The following is a 22,430-nucleotide window of genomic DNA, read 5'->3' as shown; positions in this document are numbered from 1 at the left end:
ATTGTATGAAACGTCTGTAAGTAGTAACATTGACATGCGCAAAGCGAGAGGGGGAAGTTCGAGATCTAATACCCAGTTGAGTAAGATATTATGAAAATAAACATTTACTATAGTAAAATATATATACAAAAACCACACTTGTCCTGAAAGAACATGCGATTCAATGCTTGACTCTCCCTTGACGAAATACTGCATACGCCACTGAATAGTAATAACTTCTGTTGTTTTTAAGAAGTTCTCCTTACCAAAACTCCTTTATATATTGGGCCGCGGTGGCTCAGTGGTAGAGCGTTCACCTCTGGTGATTGGGGTCCCGGGTTCGATCCCAGCTCCCGCCATTTTTCTCGGGGTTCTCCCGTTTCCTCCCACTTTCTTCATTCCACCATTTCATTCATTACTCATCATCACCGTCTCCTTTAGCCTCACCGGCATAACAGTGGAACGTAAAAGTCTCAAAGATTTCATTTCATTTTTTCCTTTATATATTTACTCTTTGTCCGGGAGAGACAAAATATGAGGAACTAGTTGATGGATTACCCACCATCAGTCTTGAGCACAATGTAGGGGGGGGGGTTAAAAGTTAGGAATTGAGTTCGCCGATGGGGGTAATTCACCCAGCTTATCTCAAGATATCGAAATCAAAAGTCGGGTCCTCGTGTATTTCTATGGGAGTAATTATACAAGGTGTTTCAAAACAACACCGACATCGTTTGGGAGATTATTCCTCACACCAAGATAAGACAAAGTATAGACCGATCTGGGTGCACAAATTTATTTCGAAGTGTTAGGCTGCCGAAAACATGAAAAAATGAACTTTAAGGGTCCATAGCTCCAATATTACGGGACCTACCGTAGTCGGGTAAAGACTTAGGAACTAGTATGTTCCCTATCCAAATAAATATCCATGTTTCAGAATCCCGTGGTATTTCCACAACAACTTTTTATAGAGGTAGTTGGTGAGTTCTTCAAATTATATGCCCGTAGCCAAACTCCCTCTATAAAAAGTTGTTTCTTGAGTACCTTAGGAAAACTAAATACATGGAAGTGCGTCGCGACCGTAATACGGCAAATTGTGGATGCGTTAAAATATTAAATAATACTTTTGATAAAGTGGATACTTTCAAATATTTAGGATCAATATTAATAGACGAAAATCATATTATCGAAGAAATTAAATCTCGACTAAAAGCAGGGAATTCGTGTTACTATTCGGTTCAAAATCTCTTGTCGCCGCGAATTCTGTCGAAGAATTTGAAGCTTAAAATATATAAAACTATAATTATGCATGTTGTTCTGTATGGTTGCGAAATATGGTCGCTTACTCTGAGGGAAGAACATAGACTGAAAGTATTTGAGAACAGGATCCTGAGAAGAGTATTCGGACCCAAAAGGAACGAGAATGGGGAATGGCGGAAACTTCATAACGAGGAACTACATAGTTTATACGGTTTACCCAACATTGTTAGGGTCGTCAAGTCTAGGAGGCTTAGGTGGGCAGGTCATGTAGCTAGAATGGAAGAAAGTAGAAACGCTTTCAAAGTCTTGACTCGAAGACCCATAGGAAAACGACCATTAGGAAGACCTAGGCGCAGATGGGAGGACAATATTAAGATGTATCTCGCAGAGATAGGAATACAAAGTAGAAACTGAATGCAATTAGCTAAGGATAGAAGTCAGTGGAGAGCTTTTGTGAACGCGGCACTGAACCTCCGGGTTCCATAGGCCATAGAGTTAGTTAGTTAGTTAGTTAGTACTTTAGGATTCAGAAACATGTATTTTTGGATAGCGTACGTATTATTTCCCAAGTGAAGTCTAGACCCGACTACGGTAGGTCCCATAGTTTTGGAGCTATGGACCTTTAAAAATCATGTTTTCGGCAGCCTATAACACCGAAAGGAAGCATTTGTGCACCCGAGTTGGTCTATACTTTTTGTCTTATCTTGGTGTCAGGAATCACCTCCCAAATGTTGTCGGTGTTGTTTTGAAACACCCTGTAGATATCATCCTTGCTTGGTAGACCACCTACAGTACTGTTAAAATTAGCGGGTTAATATAATGCTCAGGATGCAAAAAAAATACTAAATTGAGGTGAGTGTAACTTTCTGCTTGACAAATCTAAAGACTTAGGTATTTTCTGTTTCCGTATATTCAGTCATCTTAAAGTGCACTTCATTTAATTTTAGATAAAATACTATAGGCTTGTTAAAATTTATCTTGTTAAGGAGTTTGGTTCACCAAAGACCAAACCAAACTCCTCCTCGGTATGTACAATGTGATTGTTACTTGTTTATATTGGTACCACTAAATTGTGAGTTAGTATAGATAGTAATCACTATCATTTCAAAAACGTCTTGCTGGCTTTAGTGTTTTTTTCTTTTTTCTTTTGTGTGTGTGTGTGTGTGTGTGTGTGTGTGTGTGTGTGTGAGTGTGAGTGAGAGAGAGAGAGAGAGAGAGAGAGAGAGTGAGTGAGTGAGTGAGTGAGTGAGAGAGTGAGAAAAAGGACTAAGTTGAATAAAGTGTAAACAAGAATGTTAGGAATAATTATAAAAGTGCTTCAAAAGATTGGGATTTTGGCCAATAATTAGTTTTTGGATCAGGGAGCTACAAAATTTTTAAATGGCCCCTAAATCGAGTTTTCGTATTGTTACGGAAGAAGGACATCCCACTGAATTAAGTTATAGTTTGGGTTTGGCTACGCTATATGTAGCTCTCCAGATCTAAGGCCTACAAGAAAATTTTTGCCTGAAATGTATTGGATCCTTTGATCCAAAAAGGGTTTCTAAATCCGAAGCCCTTCATTAGTGTCTGGCACGTGAAGGCAGCAGGATTGGTTGTTGAAATCTAAACAGGAGTTAGGTGTACAAGAGTCCGATTAGGGTTTCCAGATGAATGTTATAATTGCTGATCGATGCTATAGAATACTTAATTAATTCAAAAATGAACAATCTTACCTTGTATTCCGAAATGGTATAATACAATTTTGATGTATACTGACATCTTTGTCGATGACTGTTGAGTATTGCTAAACTGGATTCATAAAAATGTGCAAGTTTTTGCCTTCCTGTAGAACTGATCTGAACCTTTCTAAAATAATTCTACTACTTCGTGATACAAGGGAAGGCTGTGTATATTTTAGGTGAGTGCTAGGTAGTCTGCATGATGCACCTTTTGCAAATATTGTAACACATCCTTAAATGAAACCGTATTCCGTATATGTAATTAACAAATTACAACACTGTAAGTACAAATTATTTGGGTTAGAAATTTCGGTTACTAAACGTGAGCAGGATTTTTTTCTTTTAATTTTTATTTAATATCTGTACTAGTGTAGTTTTTCTTTTCTTTTTATTTAATACACCTGTACTAGCGTAGTTATTTTCTTTAAATTCTTAATTATAATTAACCTCTTTTAAGATGTTCTGATATGTTGTTGGTGTACACAAATATTATTTAGATTCTCTAGTCCAGGGCGCAAAATTTCCGGTCGCCATTGGCGACCAGTGTTCAGTAGGGATGGTTTCTGCCTAAACTCACAGGGCTGCGGAGCTTCTGTTTCGCGCGGAAATAATTGTGACTGAGTGAGAGAAAACACGGAATGTGAAGTCTTCACAACGTTGTAATTCGTCTCTTTTTCCCACCCTTAATCGAAAACTTCATTACGAGATTCCCAAATTTGCTTCCAATTGTCACATTTTGTGCAGTTTTACCTGTGAGTACTGCTTCAAGTGAGAGAGGTTTCAGCGATCTCAACAGAGTTAAGACTGCCTACAGGAATTCACTGAAGACTGACACACTGGATGAATTGCTGACAATTTCCATCAATGGCCTTTCACTTAAGGACTTTAATCCGAAAACTGCAATCTAGAACTGGTACTTCAGTGCAGAGAGAGAGCGCCTTACACAAACGTGAAATCTTGAGGTAAGATATATTTTAACATGTATATGAATTGTCCAATTCAAAATTATCCTAAATCTGTCTGATTTTGAAATTTTATGCCGTGACGTAATCTCTTTCTTTGTCCAACCAAAAGCCGTGTGGGGGAAAGGGAAGGGATCTCTCATAATTTGTACGTGAGAGATACTGGCGACTATCATTTTTGGATTAGCGAGTGCGTCTGACTTTGAAATTTTGCGTCCTGCTCTAGTCATTTATGTATTGTTATGTAATGTACAGTCACCTTCAAAATAAGGAATGCTTATCTTTAAAGTTCCTAGTAGATCTCCTCCTACTACAACATCGCTACATCAGTTAGTTCAAGTACTGCAAATTTTGCAAAATGGTGTATATTTGGTTTTTAATATGTTAATGATGAAAAAATCAATAATAATAATAATAATAATATTTCATGAGTAATCTAAATATCAGTTCATAAAGAATAAAAGTAAATGTCAAAATGGGCATTCTAAAATAAATGTTATTTGGCTTGCGTTTGCCTGTGTATCTAATAATTTCTATGTTACTACTAAGTGTAGAACGTTTTATCGTCGCCAGTTGTACAACATTATTAGCGTTTAACGGGAATAAATGTCCAAAATTGAGACATCTACCGATCGATAGATCTCATCGAGCTAAACAAAATAATATGGATGAGTGTAAATCCTCATGCGTAGTTTTTGAGAAAATTTAGACTTTTTGTATTCATCTTCGTTCTCTTTCTCATCCTCTTTTTTTTTTTTTCTTAAGATATATATTCTTCACTGAATTTATTATATAACTAATTGAAATGCACTTCTCCATAGAAGATTAACGGGAAACATCTGAAACGTATTCAGTCCTGTCTGAGTTCTGGCTTGAGAAACTCATTCTCTCCGAAGTCGCACCTTAACACATTGGTTCACAAGAAGTCCGCTCCTGCGTTCGCCATACTGTATTCGCCTTATTGTGTTTTCACCAGTGAAATCTCTCGCATTCATATTCGTAAACTATATTCAGTATAAATCTAATTGAAAGAACTGCTTGAGAACTCCTCGTGGCAATATGGTTATCGTACAGAAGGCTATTCCGCGTATGTTTGACGAAGCTATATTTTCCCCCGCAGAATGAACTCGCCCGATCTTGGCCAAGCCCGATCTGTCAGTATAGTGTAGTGTTTCACCTTTGTGGGAGATTGTGTTTTCTCGCTAGGCCTAAAATTCCACCCAAACTAAGCAACTTTCAGTGTGTTTTCTCGCTAGGCCTAAAATTCCACCCAAACTGAGCAACTTTCCGAAGGAGTACATTGCATAACTTTTTAAAGTGTTCGTGTTTTTCCGAAGACTAAAAATGAGTCACATTCAGGAGGTTTATGTTGTATATCTTTATGACACAAAATTTAATGTTTTAATGGTTAGGAAGCAGTGTAAGAGCAAGAATTGACATTAGTGTGAGCAACAAATGTAAGGATTCTGTGGCTTCAGTGTTCGGTTTTCCAAAAAAGAGCCCCAAGAACACAACTATCCACATAACCCACTACTAGCATGCAGATGGAGAATCTTCTAAGTGTATCTTTGGAACTGCTGTCCACACTTTACAGTAACAACTGAATCTTGTAAAGTTATTAAAGGTTAGCGGTCATCACTTTACCAATCTCCCCCGACGAGAACACAAATGTAACGCTCGCAAGCTGTACGAGCAGGATCTCTAAGATGGGGCATACCAGTACACTGGATGAGACGTGGTTGTACCTTTTCGACTGCGGCAAATTAAGAGCCATCGTGTAGACCTACAGAGACAAAGGCACGAAGTGGTTCACAAATAGGACCCGAACATGAAAAGAGGATGTCGCGGAAGATAGTTGCCACTGCTGTAACTGAGGTAAACTGAAGTTTGGCAGAGTGAAAAGGAAGTCCAGAATACATAATGTATTTTGGATCTGGCAACAATGACGTAGCATAGACACCATGCTTCTTTCAAACTCAACTCTCGTTCTTCCATTGTGCTCTGCTCGTTCTTCTTAGGTTTTTTTTTATTTTTTTTTTAACGTTACATTCATTTGGTGGTAAGTATTCCTGTTCTCTTACCATATTTCTCTTATCCATTTTTATCCTTGTTACGTTACCACTGAAGACGAAACTAGCTTGTTGTTCCGATACGTCTGGGAATATTTAGTTTTCCCACAGGAGGATATATTGATAAGTAACTAAATTTTTGTTAATGACTGTACTTATTTCTAGAACTTCATAGAAAAAATATATAATTTGTATCTTTTAATTTTGTAGTACCAATTTACCCTGCATCTGAAGTGGACTTAGAAAGCCAAACGAATAGTTTGGACCAATATGTCCCACCGTTTAGATTGACGGATTCTGGAAATGGAGCAAATGGCTTCATGCTTGTTGGTGGGGAAGGAGAAAGTTTGAGTCACCATTTGAGAGTAAGTTCTTTTTTTTTTTTTTTTTTTTTTTAATTATATTTTTGTAATAACAAAATTAACCCTTTCATTTTAAATATTATTTAGTTATATGCAAATTTGAACAGGAGACAGATATTTCAATAAAAGTCGGTTAGTATAACTAGCCAGTAACAATTATTGTAATTTTTCTACTGCAAAATTCGTAGCGAAAGTTCGTTTTAATCCTGCCGAAATAAAATCGAACTTAGCTCTTTCGTGAGAGAGAACCAATTATTTCCTATATATTAGATAGACATGGAGAAGGATATAGGTTAAAGAAGGGATTTTGGAAAGAGATGAACCTTGTGTCATGAAGGAAGTAAGCCCAGTGTTATTTTAAATTGTGTTTTGTGTAATACTATACATTATTAAAACTAGTGCTAGTTTTTAGTTTAACGTTCCACAAATATGCACCGTGACTAAGGAAGACTATGATGATAAGATGGAAGATAATGGTGGAACGGTGAAAGGGGAAAGAAACGGGAGAACCCCGAGAAAACTCTCACATATTGTGTTTGTTCACCACAAAGCTGACTTGACGTCGGCTGGGATCGAACCAGGAAACCCATACACCTGAGGTGAACGCTCTACCACTGAGTCACCGCGACTTCAAACTGGACTAGTGTTGAATAATATTGGTTCATAAGATAACGACATGAGAGATACAAATGAAATTCGCTTTCAGATATATTAATATAATAGTTTAATTATTTTTGTTAAGCCAATTAACTTCATGTTTTTTATTGTTGTGTGTATGTACAGGGTGGCCCAAAAGTAGGTATACACCCCTGAATTCATCAAGTATAACATTCTAGTTTATAGGTATATTTGCTTCGGCTCTTCCGAGATTAAGATGTAAGTAAAAACACATTAAGAAAAAATAATAAAGAAACTAAGTGTACCTGATGGATAACAATAAGAAATGATATAAAATACAATGAGTTGATCAGTACGGTACTGTATACCTACCTTTCGGTCACCCTGTATTTTCATGTTAATTTGTTTGTGGCACCTACAAATGTTCTGAAATTATAAGTGGTTAAATACTACTTATTCTTCTATAATGTCCATAATGCAGGCATGTAGCCAATAGGCCCGCACTTTTGGTACCCCTCCAAAACCAGAAATGAAAAATATTAAGGAAGGACGAAACAAAAAGAAACTAGAAAAAGAAGAATCAGCGTTAAAAATAAAAAGAAAGCTAAAGCAAGCGGTTGGTTACTCTTTCTTATCAGTTGTCATAAATTTTCGTCATAGCTTCTCTGCAGTATCAAACATGTTATTTCAGAAACAGTTTTTTACTGGTCCTTTAATTTGTCATTTGGAACAGATAGTAGTTGATGGAACAATAATAAAAACAAAATAAATAAATAAAAATAAGTGGAAAGAAAGTTCTGTTAACATTTGATTCAATAGAGAAAGAAACGCAGATATTGTAAAATATTTTACAGACATTATTTGATAAGTACTTTTTATAATAGTTGATGTCATAATGAAAATAAAATTGTTATGTTTGAATAAACAGAGGAAGACATGTCGATATTGTAAAATCTTTTTCAGTACTTTTTTATATTCTTTTACTCGAGATTTCTTCATAGGTTGTGATTATAATACTAACATACCCTCATTTTATTGTCCTAACAAACCAGTATATGTTGCCAGTAAAATAGTTTAGAATGATCGAGCCCCTGGTGTGATAATCATAGTATTTCATATCATATCCCCCTTCCCCATTATGAAATCCTGGCTAAACGAACCAATATATGTTGCCAGTAAAATAGTTTAGAATGATCGAGCCCCTGGTGTGATAATCATAGTGTTTCATATCATACCCCCCCCCCCCCATTATGAAATCCTTGCTAAACGAACCAATTTATGTTGCCAGTAAAATAGTTTAGAATGATCGAACTCCTGGTGTGATAAGCATAGTATTTCATGTCACGGACCCCCCTCCCCCATCTCATTCCTAGTTACGTGCCTGCATATTGATTATATTCCAAACATTGTGAATCATATGCAGGGTTTGCCCAAGTGGGCCCAGCCCGAAAAAACCCACCTTAAAACCCACCTGGGTTTTTGAGCTTTTTGTTAATAGATTATTGATACAACCAAGGTGATCACATTTAAAGTATTTTTATGAAATTTTGGACTTTCCTTGGGCGAATTGAATGCTTTCCTGTTAAAGTATACAACATTCAACATAAAACCTTTATAAAGTTCTGAATGCACTGAATGAATAATAATAATAATAATAAACCTTTAATTAGCTTCAGATAATTAAGTAACAAATTAATGTATGGATTATGCTTATAGCCTATTTGAAGGGAAAAAATGCAATTTTATATTTTAGAAAATACTTTCCGTGAATCGTGTGCTCGCCAACTCGGCGACGCCGAGGGACGTTGTCCCTCATACGTTTGACGCGTTTAAAGCCATAGATGCCGGTACTACCAGTAAACATGTAGTGCATTAGTAAAACTATAAGTATTCTTTCTTACCTTTGATGGTAACACAAGTATTCTTCAGTAAAATTTAGTTTTCCAACAACAACAGTTTAGTGCAGTTATTTGTAGGTACTCTTCAAATAAGCATTCTGTAGAATCAACACCAAGAAAAGCGTAAAAATTCGTCAAATTTAAGAAACTCGATGCTCAGAGTTCCGAACTACGTACCGCTTACTATTTCAAGTGCTGGATTCGAACTTTCGTACTAGTGGAAGTTTCGATGTACAGTAAAGGGAGCTGCATTTTCGAGGGAGGAGAAAAAAAAACGCGTCCCAAAAGAAGTTCTCGGGAAATTTCCCCAATTGAACGCACAAAGCATCGGAACTGAATACTTCAACAATAAAACTATTTATTTTATGCTGGAAGATATTTAATTTCATTTAAGACAATCTGAAACATTCTAACTATGTATAAAACTACATGAGCTGACAAATTATTCAGCAGTTCCTGTAGGGCTACAATGATTAAATTTGGCATGATGGTAGCTTTCCGGGACTAACCGACAGAAAAATTGCCAAAAGTGAATATTTTTAATTGTTAGGGGGTCTAAAGAGGCGATGAAAAATCTTCCCATGTTATTTAAATGGGCCTTTTTTGGACCTATAATCTCGTTTTAGGTACTTAGAATTGGAATAAAAACTTGAAATTCGGTATGCTTGTACGTTTTCTTAGCAGTACCTAAGTAAATCAGTAAAAATTTAAAAATCCAACTTTAGAGTGGTTTTATAGGGAACTGGAAAATCATTCCCATGTTATTTATATGGAACACCTTTTACACCCCCAAATTATTGAGCACTTCCTGTAGGGCTACAATGGTTAAATTTCACATCATTGTAGCTTTTCGGGACAAACCCACAGGGAAATTGCCAAAAGTGAATATTTTTAATTTTGAGGGGATCTAAAGATTGGATGAAGAATTTCCCCATGCTATTTAAATGGGCCTTTTTTTTTAACTTATAATCTCATGTTTTAGGTACTTAGAATTGGAATAAAATCTTGAAATTCGGTATGCTTGTACGTTTTCGTAAGCGTTACCTAAGTGAAACATCAGAAATTAAAAATTTCCAACCGTAGAGTGGTTTTATGGAGAGCTGAAAAATCTTTCCCGTATTATTTTATGGGACGTCTTCTACACTGCCCTTCCGGCATGATTAGAATTATGAAATTTGGCATGATTATAGCATTCCAGGACTAACCGACAAGAACATAGCCAAAAGTGAATATTTTTAATATTTTTAGGGGTCTAAAGGTTGATGATGAAATTCCCTTGTTAATTAAATGGGAGCTTTCTTGGGATACAAAATCTTATCTTTTAAATAGTTGAAATAGGAAAAGAAATGATAGAATTGTGGGTTCAAGAAATGCGAGGCCGTAGGCCGAGCAAAGACAGTGCGTGGGGGGCGATGCCCCCGGGTGGGCAGATTCAGGAAATATGAAGAGCAAGTTCACGAAATTCATTGTGGATGCAAAGGGCGATAGATAAGAAATGCGAGGCCGAGCAAACTCGGGGGAATGGGGGCAGAGCCCCCAGCTAGCCAAAAGCTAGTTTATTTTATAAAATATGAATTATATCTTTCTTAATAGTCTTAAATTAATTTTCTGGAAAGATCCCTCTTGCAACAAGTGCTCGGAAAATTCCCGTAATTGAACGCACAAGGTATCGAAAGTGAACTTCAACAATAAAAACCATTTATTTTACACTGTTAAATTAATATATTTGGTGTTCATATTTTGCAAACGTCACTGAGGCTTCTGGGATGAATCAATCTGCATTTGTTCGTTCGTCTGCTTGTACCACACATACTACAGGGAATCACTTCCGGTCTTTTAAGTGTAAATTTTCAGAGTACAAGCAGAGACACACTAAATTTCCTGTATAGATTTTGGCGGCATACCAACGTAAAATTTCAAAATGATGACAATTTATTTTTTTCAAAATAGCGGGTATGCACACTACAAGCGTAATTTTCGGTCTTTTAAGTCGAAATTTTTAGAGTAGAAGCACGAGATACTCTAAATTAGCTGTATATATTTTGGCGATGATCCAGCGTAAAATTTCAAAATGGCGGACATTTTTTCAAAACAGCACTGAATAGAAAATCGTTACAAGTTGTGATAATGATAATCTTGAAATACAAATCACATTTTAACACTTTTACCCCTAAGACATTGAAATATTTTGATAAAACCCAATTAAACCCGAAAAAACCCGAAAATACCCGAAAAAACCCATATGGGCCCAGGTGGGTTGGGCTTTTTCAGAAAAACCCGGGTTTTTTCAAACCCTGATCATATGTTACAAACCTACCAGTATAGTGGACCTTATGACATTTTATGATATACCCTAACTCTTGTTCTCTATGACTCTTAGTTGTTAAAAGAAGATAGATCAATAAAATTATTGATATCAGTTGGAAAATAGCACTGTAATTAAAAACATATTATTGTCATTTATACAATGCGTACATCAGGTAATTTCTGCTTTAAAATCCTGAATCAGGTATTTGCTGTATTATAAACTAAGTATTCATTAATTTGTTTGTTATTGGAACTTATATATGGGAACATATGTCTTGCTAAAAATAAATTTTAGTCCCCATTTAGGTAAACTCCTTATGTGGAATCACGATACTTTCAAAAGAGGTAGGAAAAGAAAAGTTTCTGGCACGAAAAATATGTGATTACATTGTACGTAAGGGCAGACGTTTAAAGGCCTATTTGTGTGACACTAGCGTACGCTAGAAATAGCCAAGTTAGAATACGTGAACAGAAGGTAACATCAAGCATTGTCACTTGCCTCATGTTGCCATCGCTCTCTCATGAATATCAATGAGGGTTGCAAACTCCATATTAAAATAATGAAATTTTTTATTCCCTCTTTCCTCATTCGTATGTAGGAGTTAATGCTCAAAATTTTTAAAAATATTTTTCTTTATATTAATTGTAAAAGCACATGACTTTCTGACTACATTATAGGACTGACGTAAGAAATTTCCGATACGTACTAATTTTGCAACGTTGCCCTTGTAATAAGCTTTACGAAATACAAAGAGTTATATGCCCTATTTACAAAAGCATAGTATGTAATTGAGTTTTCGTATTGAAATATTATTAAATAATGTTTTTCATACGTGTTTACGACAAATCTTAAGATATGGTAAAAATTTGACTTACACAAAGAACCCTGGAACTATCTACTTATGTAATTCGAAGACTTGACTGTACATATTCTGATTTTTTTTTTTTTTTTTTTTTTTTTTTTACCTTTTCAAACTATTTTCTTTTTTTGCTCTTTAAAATTTTTCTAACTTTTTGCCCGTTATTTTAGGTGACAGCAGGATTATTCGATATCCTGTCAAGCAATTCTGAAATTGATCATCCATTATGTGAGGAATGTACCGATGCTCTTCTTGAAATGATGGACCAGCAGTTGAAGCTGACTGAAGATGAGTGCAATGATTACAGTGATTTCCTTAAAAGGTAGCTATTTTCATTTTTTTTTCTTTTTAAACAACTAGTGATTGTGAATTGACTGTGTGTGGTTTTGAGTTACACTTCGTAAATATTTATTTTTCAATTATTTAAATTATTTTATATGCACTAAAAACCAATAAGCACAAAACAACACAAATAAAGTAATATAGAATATTAACCACTGTACTGACGGGGATTCGAATCCGTATCTTTCGCTTGCTGGCAGTTGCTCTAACAACCATCTACCAAAGACACTACCAGTTGTATTGTCGTTAAGATCGACGTATTGGAAATTATGCCAAACGAAATTATGTTTCGTTATCAGTTTTGCTGTCTCTCTCCAAAAGTCAAATACTCTATTTCATTTCCTAATTATCGTCTGTTTATTCTGCTTCCAAAAACATAATTGGATAAATATGTAATTACTTTGTAGCACGTAAAATAATTATACACTTTAGTTTTCAATGTTTTCGCTGTTTTTTTTTTTTTTTTTTTTTTTTTCAATAAAGTGCGAATACTGAGCATTAAAGAAATATAATAATAAAAGAACTTTAAGAGTCGAAGTTACCAGTTAATTCTCAATGCTCTAGATCAGTAGTTCTCAAAGTGGGGTACGCGGACCCCTGGGGGTCCGTGGGACGTAGTCAGGGGGTCCGCGACGCCTAAAAATTGAAATGTGTTATAATAAAATGAAACTCTCAGCTGTTATACAAGAAGTATTTTTTCAGTTACTAAAACGAAAGCAATTAGAAATTATACTTACGTTTCTAAATTTAAATGTTTTCCTACTTTACTAAATTTCTGACCTGTGAGTGTGAAGAGTTGTCTAAAAAGGCATTGCAACATTTGATGTCTTTCCTTACCACTTACTTATGTGAACAGTCCTTTTCTGCTTTTTGTAGTATTAAAACCTGAATGCGAAATAGTCTTAATGTGGAATCGGACTTAAGATTAATGATGACAAAACTTATTCCGGATTTCAGTGCAATTATGGGAAAACAGAAAGGATTTCATTCCTCATATTACTGATCTCACATTTGAGAACATTGTTTACCAAGTGAATTTCCTTTTTAAAAAAGTTCATTAATTTTCAGTCTTGAAAGCTACTGTATTTTGAATTGAAATTTCGTTCACTAGGAAACAATCATGTATCTTTAGAATAAATTACGTACTGTAATATTTTTTCTTGATCTGTTTCTTGTCAGTGGTAATTCTAATCAGTATAGTTTTTAATACCATGTGAAATTTCAGATAGCATTGCAAAGGGGTCCGCGGATCACTCTCCGAATGCACAGGGGGTCCGCGTTATCGGGAAGTTTGAGAACCACTGTTCTAGATAAACGTTAAAGGGAAGTCATAGTCGTCCTCATTGGACATGTATAACGATATCGACGACAGATGCTGCTACTGCGTTCTTCTATAACAGGTGCTTACTGGAACGGATAACTTTGTCGCTGCTAACTCTGAAGCTCAAAATCCTAATTATTGCAATTTCTAATTCATGTTTAGTGTTCGTCGATATTCTTACTGCTACTATACTTATTCATGTATTTCAGAACTTAGTTATTTTCAAAAGAGGACTGTTAATGGACTTTCTGATTAATTATTCGTGTTTTATATGAGGTGTTCCGGGTAGTAAGAGCGAACTCAACAAAGGTTTCCTTCCTGAAATAATCAATCGTCCATTTATTTCGAAACTGTATTTTCTAAAGAAAAGAGGAACGTCTTCCACAAACTATAGGTATACAGGCACGAGAACTGACTGCCATAGAGCAGTTTAATGTTACTACGTGAACATCTTAAATGTAATTTTCAAGAGTTCAGATTGTGCAAAACTTTTGTTCAATTCTTCCTTACTATCCGGAACGCTTCATATAACATACCACAAAGGAATTTAAAGGGATGTAGTCTCTCTCAGATAGATATTACAATTGGATGAATGTAGTTTTCAAGTAATCAGTTTCTATTTCAAAATACATTTTTGTCATTTCTTTTCATACAGACTTAAAAATCCGTTTTACTCTTACGCGAAAAGTTGATAAATATTTTTATGCGTCGGAACATTAGCGCAGGAAGATTTGTAAGTTTATATCGTAAGAATTAATATTATTGCAGGGAAAGTCGTTTCAGCATCGTTGATAATGGCAGAGGTTATCGCCGAAACTGTACGTTTATTTATAAAATATATACGCTTACTAGATAAGTTTTTTATTAGTATTACTACTAAGTATAAATAAGTTATAAAATAATTTGTTACGATTTTCATATTGATTGTACACATTTATACTCTGCTGTGCAAAATATAAGGACGAAATGGATAAGGTAACGTAATATATTGCGCAGTCAGTAGAAATGAATGAAAGCAAGACGCTCAATGGCGTGGGTCAGCGTTAGCATAGCGCCGAATGGATCTGTTCTCCTAACACGAAGCAGTTGATTGAAAGAGATGAGACAATGTGTGTCAGTCAGAGAGCTGTTAAGGTGCATTCTGGTGGTATTACAACACCATGGCCCAGAGACAACATTTGAGTAACTTCAAACGAGGAAAAATGGTTGGGAAACTCGAAGGACAAAGTGTGACGTGTATGGTACAGGAGTTTGGTATTGCCCACTGCATTGTTTCACGTTGGGGGCCGCGGTGGTTCAGTGGTAGAGCGTTCATCTCTGGTGCTAGGGGTCCCGGGTTCGATCCCAGCCCCTGCCAGGTGAACTTTGTGGTGGACAAACACCGTGTGCGTGGGTTTTCTCGGGGTTCTCCCGTTTCCTTCCACTTTCTGCATTCCACCATTTCATTCATTACTCATCATTACCGTCTCCTTTATCCTAACCGGCATAACCGTGGGACGTAAAACTCAAAAGATTTTTTGTTTCACGTTCATGAGAAGTGTTCCGAATCACGAACAATGCTATGCAAAGGAGAGGTGGTGGTTGACCACGATTAATTACAGCAGCGGACGACCGTTACATTGTGCAACAGGCAATGAGGGACCGACGTCAAATAGCGGGTGTAGTTGCAAACACATTTAATAGGGCTGCAAGGCGCCCGATCTCACGCTTTGCACTGGCACTTGTACTGCATAAAGGTGATTTTGCCCGATGGCCATTTCGTTGTGTTCCGTTGATACCCACACATTCAGTGCATTGTTACTCCAAGAACATCAAGTCTGAATCGAGGAGGAAGGGCGTCGCATTCTCTTCTCCGATGAAAGCAGATTCAGTCTGACTCTTGAGTAGTGATTCTAGTGTACACTCATCTTTTGAGAGATGGGAACATATAATGAACCCAGGAACAATGTTGCATGGGCATACCGACTTCCAAATTTTTGGTCAACATTATTGCGACACTGTACTCCTTCCCCGTATGCGTCTTCTTAGAGGTGCAATTAGCCCCAACTTCATTTTTATGGATGATAATGTGCTACTGCATCGAACAGGTCTTGGAACTAGAGAGTATTCGGCGAATGGACTGGCCTGCGCTCCAATTTATATCCCATCGAACATGTGTGCGATGCTATACGTAAACGTCTTCTGATGCTGTTTCAATCTAAGTTCAGCCCTGATCGTTGGGGAGGGGGAGGGTAAACGTAGGAGTGGGGGATAAACATTTAAAAATGATCAAAAATGACTAATATTAGTGTAGAATCCATAGTTCTAGGGGTAGCTGAGATTAATAGTGACATTCTGATGCCGTGTGCAGCAGCATGGAGGAGGGGAGGGGAGCTATATATAATAATGATAATCGAAAATGACCAATATTAATCCATAGTTTTCGGGATCATTCAGATTAACAGTGACATTTCCCATCCGGTTTAAATCCGAAATCAGCCCCGCCACATGAGGGAGGGGGAAAAAGAGAGATATATATATAAAATGATCGAAAATGGCCAGTGTCGAATTTATAGTTTTCTGTTTCACTTAGATGAACAGTGATACTTTCGATCCCGTTTAAATTCAAATTCAACCCCGCAACTTGGGGAAGAAGGAGGTATTTAAAAATGGTCGAAAATGACCGATATTAGTGCTGAATCCACATTTTTTGGGGTGGCTGAGATAATGGTGACACTTCCGATGCCATGGCCCGCAACATGGGGGAGGGGTATATATATCGAAAATGGCCAATATTAGTGTCGAATCCATTGTTTTCGGGGTCGCCGAAATGAGCAATGATCTTTACGATGCTGCTTAAATCAATGCCATTATAAACGAAAGCAGCATATTTCACGGGTACTAAACACATGAGATACAGAGTTATGCATTTAAATTTTCATTTCAACCCAGCGAAGCGGGTAATATATGCTAGTAGTTTTATAAGTCACAGTTGTTTTATACGCACAAAAATAGTTATATTTTGATAGCTCGTAAAAATAATTGTATTTCGAATTTCAGATTGGAAGTGGAAGATGATGAAGAGGATCTTGAAGCTTTGCAAAAGGAACTGGAAGATGTATGTATTATTCAATAATGTAATATTTAAAAATTAATTTCTAAAATAAGTATAAGTAATTTCTTCGTGACAAATATTGAATAATATGAAGTCTTGTACAAGAAATACATTTTCAAATCTACTTTTGTTATTAACCTTTATGGTTGGTTAATTTGAAGTTTAGCATGTCTTTCAGCGCCGAAGCTATATGAGACGTGAATCTACAAGTTAATGACATGGAAACAAAACCACATGAGCTCCCACTCGAGTCTCCGATGCTGAAGGCCACTATTACTAAATTAAGGTTAGAAAGGTTGCCTGATGTAGTACTTCTTGAATAGAGCTTTCTGAAGTTTTGTGAAGCTTTCTTCCCATAACTTTTAACGGAAGTACTGATGTTACTTACCGTAGGTACAGTCCGCAGCAAAAACCTGTAACATGAGCATGTAAGTTTATTGTGAAACGACGAAGTCTTATGCTCTAAAATAAGTGTGCAGGGGAGGACGCCGATGTTTCTTCTGCCGTGATTCGTACCACTTAGACGTTATGTTAGGCGTAGTTTCACAATAAACTTAAATGCTCATGTTGCTTTTTTTTTTTTCTGCGGACTGTACCACTACTGTGAAAACGTTTATTTGCTAATATTTGGCGAGGCAGAAACGTTGCCTCAATTCCGGTAGAAACTAAAGCTTTACAGATATTCCGTATAGTGCCTCTACTGTCGGTAGTAAACATAAATAGTCCAGAGTTAGATTTCTCTATTCTTATAGAGGTATTGTTTTGTAATGTCGTAACAATAACGATATAGGTACGTACGTAGTAGCAGTAAGCAAAACACACTTGATGAAATGCAGCATTCTAGCGTCGCATTCTTTGAAGGATTGGATGTTTTATAGATTCGTAGACTTTCCTGATTTACTAAAAAATCACACCTTTAAGGACACATACTTTCTTACAACTCTGCTTCACAAAGGAAGCATATTTGAATATTTCCGCATCGACATAACAAGCCCAGAATTCAATATAAATAAAGGAAATTTGGATAAAGAATGGGACATCACAATAAGTAACTTTATTAACATAGGTTATAAAACTTCACAATTTTCACTTGCATGCAAATTTTACATCTGTGCCACTTTGTGTATCTGGTTGTATCAACAACGAAAACATATGAAGGCAATGGTTATCTCTTAAGTTTGTATTTGTATTTATCATCCTTATCGGTGTCCTAATCCAGATCACAGTACACTACCGTATAAGTAAGTTTACTATCGAAAGAGTACGTTTCAAATTTCGGAATACATAACAAAAAGATAAGTATAAAATTTTTGAATTACTAAATGCGTTCATATAAATTTAATATTACTTATATTTACTATTTAATATTAAATTCGTACTGTACAGTGTTAAAAAAAATAATATTAGTAGTATGTATTTAGTGATTTTTTTTACATAACAAGATACATGATTGTAGAGCTTATGAGTAGTTAAATTTGTCATCATTCGTGTCTTCAGTGCACTTGGTCTCAGATTCGATTCCCACGAGATACAATTTTCGGTATTGACTCGCTATCGTGAGACAATTGGAGAGTTACTTGAACTGAGATTTAACGGCTTATAGGGTAAGACAACTAGAATTATTCGGCATTGGAAGCCAATGCACTGAGCTCGTATTACTTAATTGAACATGGCATCACATGGAGACTTAATACCGGGTAAATGGATAAAGGGGCACCTATTATACAGTTTGATAGATAAATAAGAATAAAGTTTGATCCACGTAGTATCTGTTGGCAGGTTGAAATGTTCTAAAATTTTGAACATGCTTAATGTAATATTCGAGATTTTTAGGTTTAATTATATTCTATTTACAACTGTTTTGGATGTCTTTTTTTTTTCTGTTATTGTTTTTGTAATATTTACTCGGATTAATTAATTGTTGTAAAGCAACTGGAAGAAGTTTTTGTGGATATTAGTATGGTTTCAGAATTAATCAATTTATGTGTTAGTTATGTGCTAAAATGTTGCAATAAAAATAGCAGTCCATTTCAAATCGTCTAGCCAAAGCAAAATTGATGCTCATCATAGTCTCAGATTTCATTCATTTTTAAATATGGAATCTACATGATATATTACTAGACCCGTATTTTTTCTTTTTGCTATATTTTGCTGAAAAAGAATTTCTCCGATATACAGCCTTCCAAAATGACTGCCCTCCTCTCGGATTGCTCGAAAAACTGAAAAATATATAAAATTAAAAACTTTATTGTAGAGAAACGAGTGTACTTAGTAACATAATCGCAATAGTAGGAAGAATATAAAGTAGTGTGTTTCGGTGGAGGGACGAAATTCGTCTGTTGAACCAATATTCGCAATGTTGCTAACTTTGGTGAAAATTTTGCTAACTTCACATATTTGTTTCTGTACTCACTAGCTGTATCAACCATCTGCTGCTAGCATCGAAATCTACTCGATAAGTTCTCTTGAAAATGTAAAGCAATTAACGTTTTTGATTATTACTTCCCACGTTATACTATGATGAAAAGCTGAAAATTTCATTAAGACGCCATGTTTAGGTGCCATTTTCTCAAAAAACTCCACTATTTAAAAATCTGAATTTTTTACAATTATTAGAGAAGTACTTAAGTATTTAAAATCCGTTAACCGTTCATGCGGCTGCAGCCCCTAACGTTCGCAATTAATTACGGAAATTTCGATTTTTGTACTTGAAATGTAAATATTTTCTATGGGCATTTAGATCCTGTACACAAGGCGATTTGAAAGTCAGTATGAACATTTTGAGAGATGAACCCGACATCAAATCAAGTAAAAAAAGTTCCATAAACATGAGTCGAATTCCGCTTCGCTTTTTAGTTACAGGGCTTCCAAGTCGGGACCCAAAATCGGCTCGCGACAATGGAATATAAAATAAATATTTCGCGTTAAATCAGAAACTGTGCGTTAAAGTTATGATGAAATTCAGAAAGTTGATTTGTATCAATCTGATGATTTTTACGTGGGTAAGGGCGATGCAGTTCGGTTGGCAGCGTTGCCAACCTAGTAGAACTTTTTTTTTCAAATGTCACTACGTGATTTTTTATTTGATATTTGGTATTCATTAATGTAGTTTTCGAAAATTTACATGTATTTCATTGAAAGGTTTTATTTCGTGCGTTATTGATAGTTTGCAACATTGAGTGAGAATTTCACTTGATGTTTACCATCATTAGTAAGACCAAAATCTCAAATTAAATCTACGTCTGTGTAAGTTGTAATAATAATAAGAAGAAGAAGAAGAAGAAGAAGAAGAAGAAGAAAATTTCTTTGGTAGCACCTCTTGTAACTCTAGGAATCAAGTTCGAACTTGTTGAAGAAGCGAAGTGATATCTGCTTAGCAAGTTGAAACGTGTTCGAGAAGTTCTCTCGCAACCATAAATCAGTTTGTTACGTGATTCAGTGTTGTGATCATCATCCTAGTGTTCTGTGGCAGCATAATCACTGGTAACATGACATTGCAGTGCACTAATTACAGTGTTTGTGTGAATAACAACGGAGAAGTTTTATTACAGTAAGGACCGTATTAATTGTGCTTATTATGCTAAGAGACATAAAAGGATTGTGTACTGAAAGAATTCTCGACAAAAATTTTATTTTGCGGTAAAATACGTGGATTGCGTACAGCGTGTCTGCCCGAACGTAGTATTAGGGGAGGATGATCACTTGTGTAAAGGGTGCCTTGAATACTTTACCATGAAGAACGTGAATATGTGTGATATTGATGACTACGGAAGAAAGTGTAAAGAAGATGAAATTATGCACGAACAAGATGAATGAAGATTTGGAAACTCTTAACCAGACAGTTAACGTACTAAACATGAATGCGTTGCCATTAAAATAACCATCATCGGTGAAACTCAGACTATGGCAAAATTGTGCGTTAAGAAAGCGTCACATCACACTCAATGTTGAAACTATCAATAACGCACGAGATAAAACCTTTCAATGAAATACATATGAGCTTTCGAGAACTATGAAGATGTGAAAATTATGCTTCATGCGATGTTTACAATTATTAGTGAATACCCAATATCAAATAAAAATCATGTAGTGACATTTGGAAAGAAACAAAAGTTCTACCAAGTTGGCAACACTGCCAACCGAATTGCATCGCCCTTACCGACGTAAAAAATCATCAGATTGATACAAATCAACTTTCTGAATTTCATCATAACTTTAACGCATAGTTTCTGATTTAACGCGAAATATTTATTTTATATACCATTGTCGCGAGCCGATTTTGGGTCCCGACTTGGAAACCCTGTAACTAAAAAGCAAAGCGGAATTCGACCCATGTTTATGGAACTTTTTTACTTGATTTGATGTCCGGCTCATCTCTCAAAATGTTCATACTGACTTTCAAATCGCCTTGTGTACAGGACCTAAATGTCCATAGGAAATATTTACATTTTAAGTACAAAAATCGAAATTTCCGTAATTAATTGCGAACGTTAGGGGCTGCAGCCGCATGAGCGGTTAACAGATATTAAATACTTAGGTACTTCTCCAATAATTGTAAAAAAATTCAGAATTTTAAATAGTGGAGTTTTTGAGAAAATGGCACCTAAACATGTCGTCTTAATGAAATTTTCAGCTTTTCATCATAGTATAACGTGGGAAGTAATAATCAAAAACGTTAATTCCTTTGCATTTTCAAGAGAACTTATCGAGTAGATTTCGATGCTAGCAGGAGATGGTTGATACAGCTAGTGAGTACAGAAACAAATATGTGAAGTTAGCAAAATTTTCACCAAAGTTAGCAACATTGCGCGATTCCTATTGGTCCAACAGACGAATTTCGTTCCTCCACCGAAACACACTACTTTATATTCTTCCTACTACTGCGATTATGTTACTAAGTACACTCGTTTCTCTACAATAAAGTTTTTAATTTGATACATTTTTCAGTTTTTCGAGCAATCCGAGAGGAGGGCAGCCATTTTGAAAGGCTGTATATCGAAGGAGAATTTTTTTTTCAGCAAAAAGAAAAAAATATGGGTCTAATAATTTTGTATGTAGTTTCTCATTTTAAAAAATGAACTAAATCTGAGACAGTTGTGTGGACCATCCTGGACGATTTGAAATTGAATCACACAGTAGTAGAAATGGTCGATATTACACTTATTAAATTAGTAAACCATCGATTTAACAGACCGAATTTGACTAATGTAGCAAAAATAGTTGGAAGACTGTAGAGGCAAAAGCTACGACTGAATTTAAAAAAAAAAAAAAAAAAAAAAAAAAAAGCAGTTTCATTAAGAAATAACACTCAACTGGAAAACAACCAAATCTTGAAGCTTGTTTTTTTTTTTTTCCATTCCTCTAATACGAAGTTATTAGATTTTTAAAAAGAAATTATCATGAATGATATGAAAGTGTACATGTGTACATTAAATATTTTACCTTTGTTACACGGCATACTTTTAAGTTATATATATATATATATATATATATATATATATATATATATATATATATTGTACATAACAATTCGCAATTCAATGGACATTTGATTTTACGGATACTTTTTAGCTCCATCTATTCCATTAAATCGAAGATTTACTGAGATTGCAAAGATATTTTAATCAAATATGAACCATG

The 22,430-nt window shown here is 35.5% G+C and overlaps 1 protein-coding gene across 2 annotated transcripts in view; it reads left to right on the top strand.

The window, feature by feature from the left end:
- The window catches only part of Atg6 (Beclin-1-like Atg6), a 43,736-nt gene that overhangs the window by 7,992 nt on the left and 13,314 nt on the right, over positions 1-22,430 (top strand). For both annotated transcript variants that reach the window (XM_081730289.1, XM_081730290.1), the window contains exons 3-5: positions 6,199-6,353; positions 12,204-12,355; positions 16,736-16,793. In XM_081730289.1, coding sequence (XP_081586415.1) covers positions 6,199-6,353; positions 12,204-12,355; positions 16,736-16,793 — 365 coding nt within the window. The remainder of the gene's footprint in view (positions 1-6,198; positions 6,354-12,203; positions 12,356-16,735; positions 16,794-22,430) is intronic.

The sequence above is a fragment of the Thermobia domestica genome, chromosome 11 (genome assembly GCF_964235325.1).
Source record: "Thermobia domestica chromosome 11, izTheDome1.hap1.1, whole genome shotgun sequence".
Taxonomy (NCBI): Eukaryota; Metazoa; Arthropoda; class Insecta; order Zygentoma; family Lepismatidae; genus Thermobia; species Thermobia domestica.
This window is presented reverse-complemented; position numbering and strand designations above follow the sequence as displayed.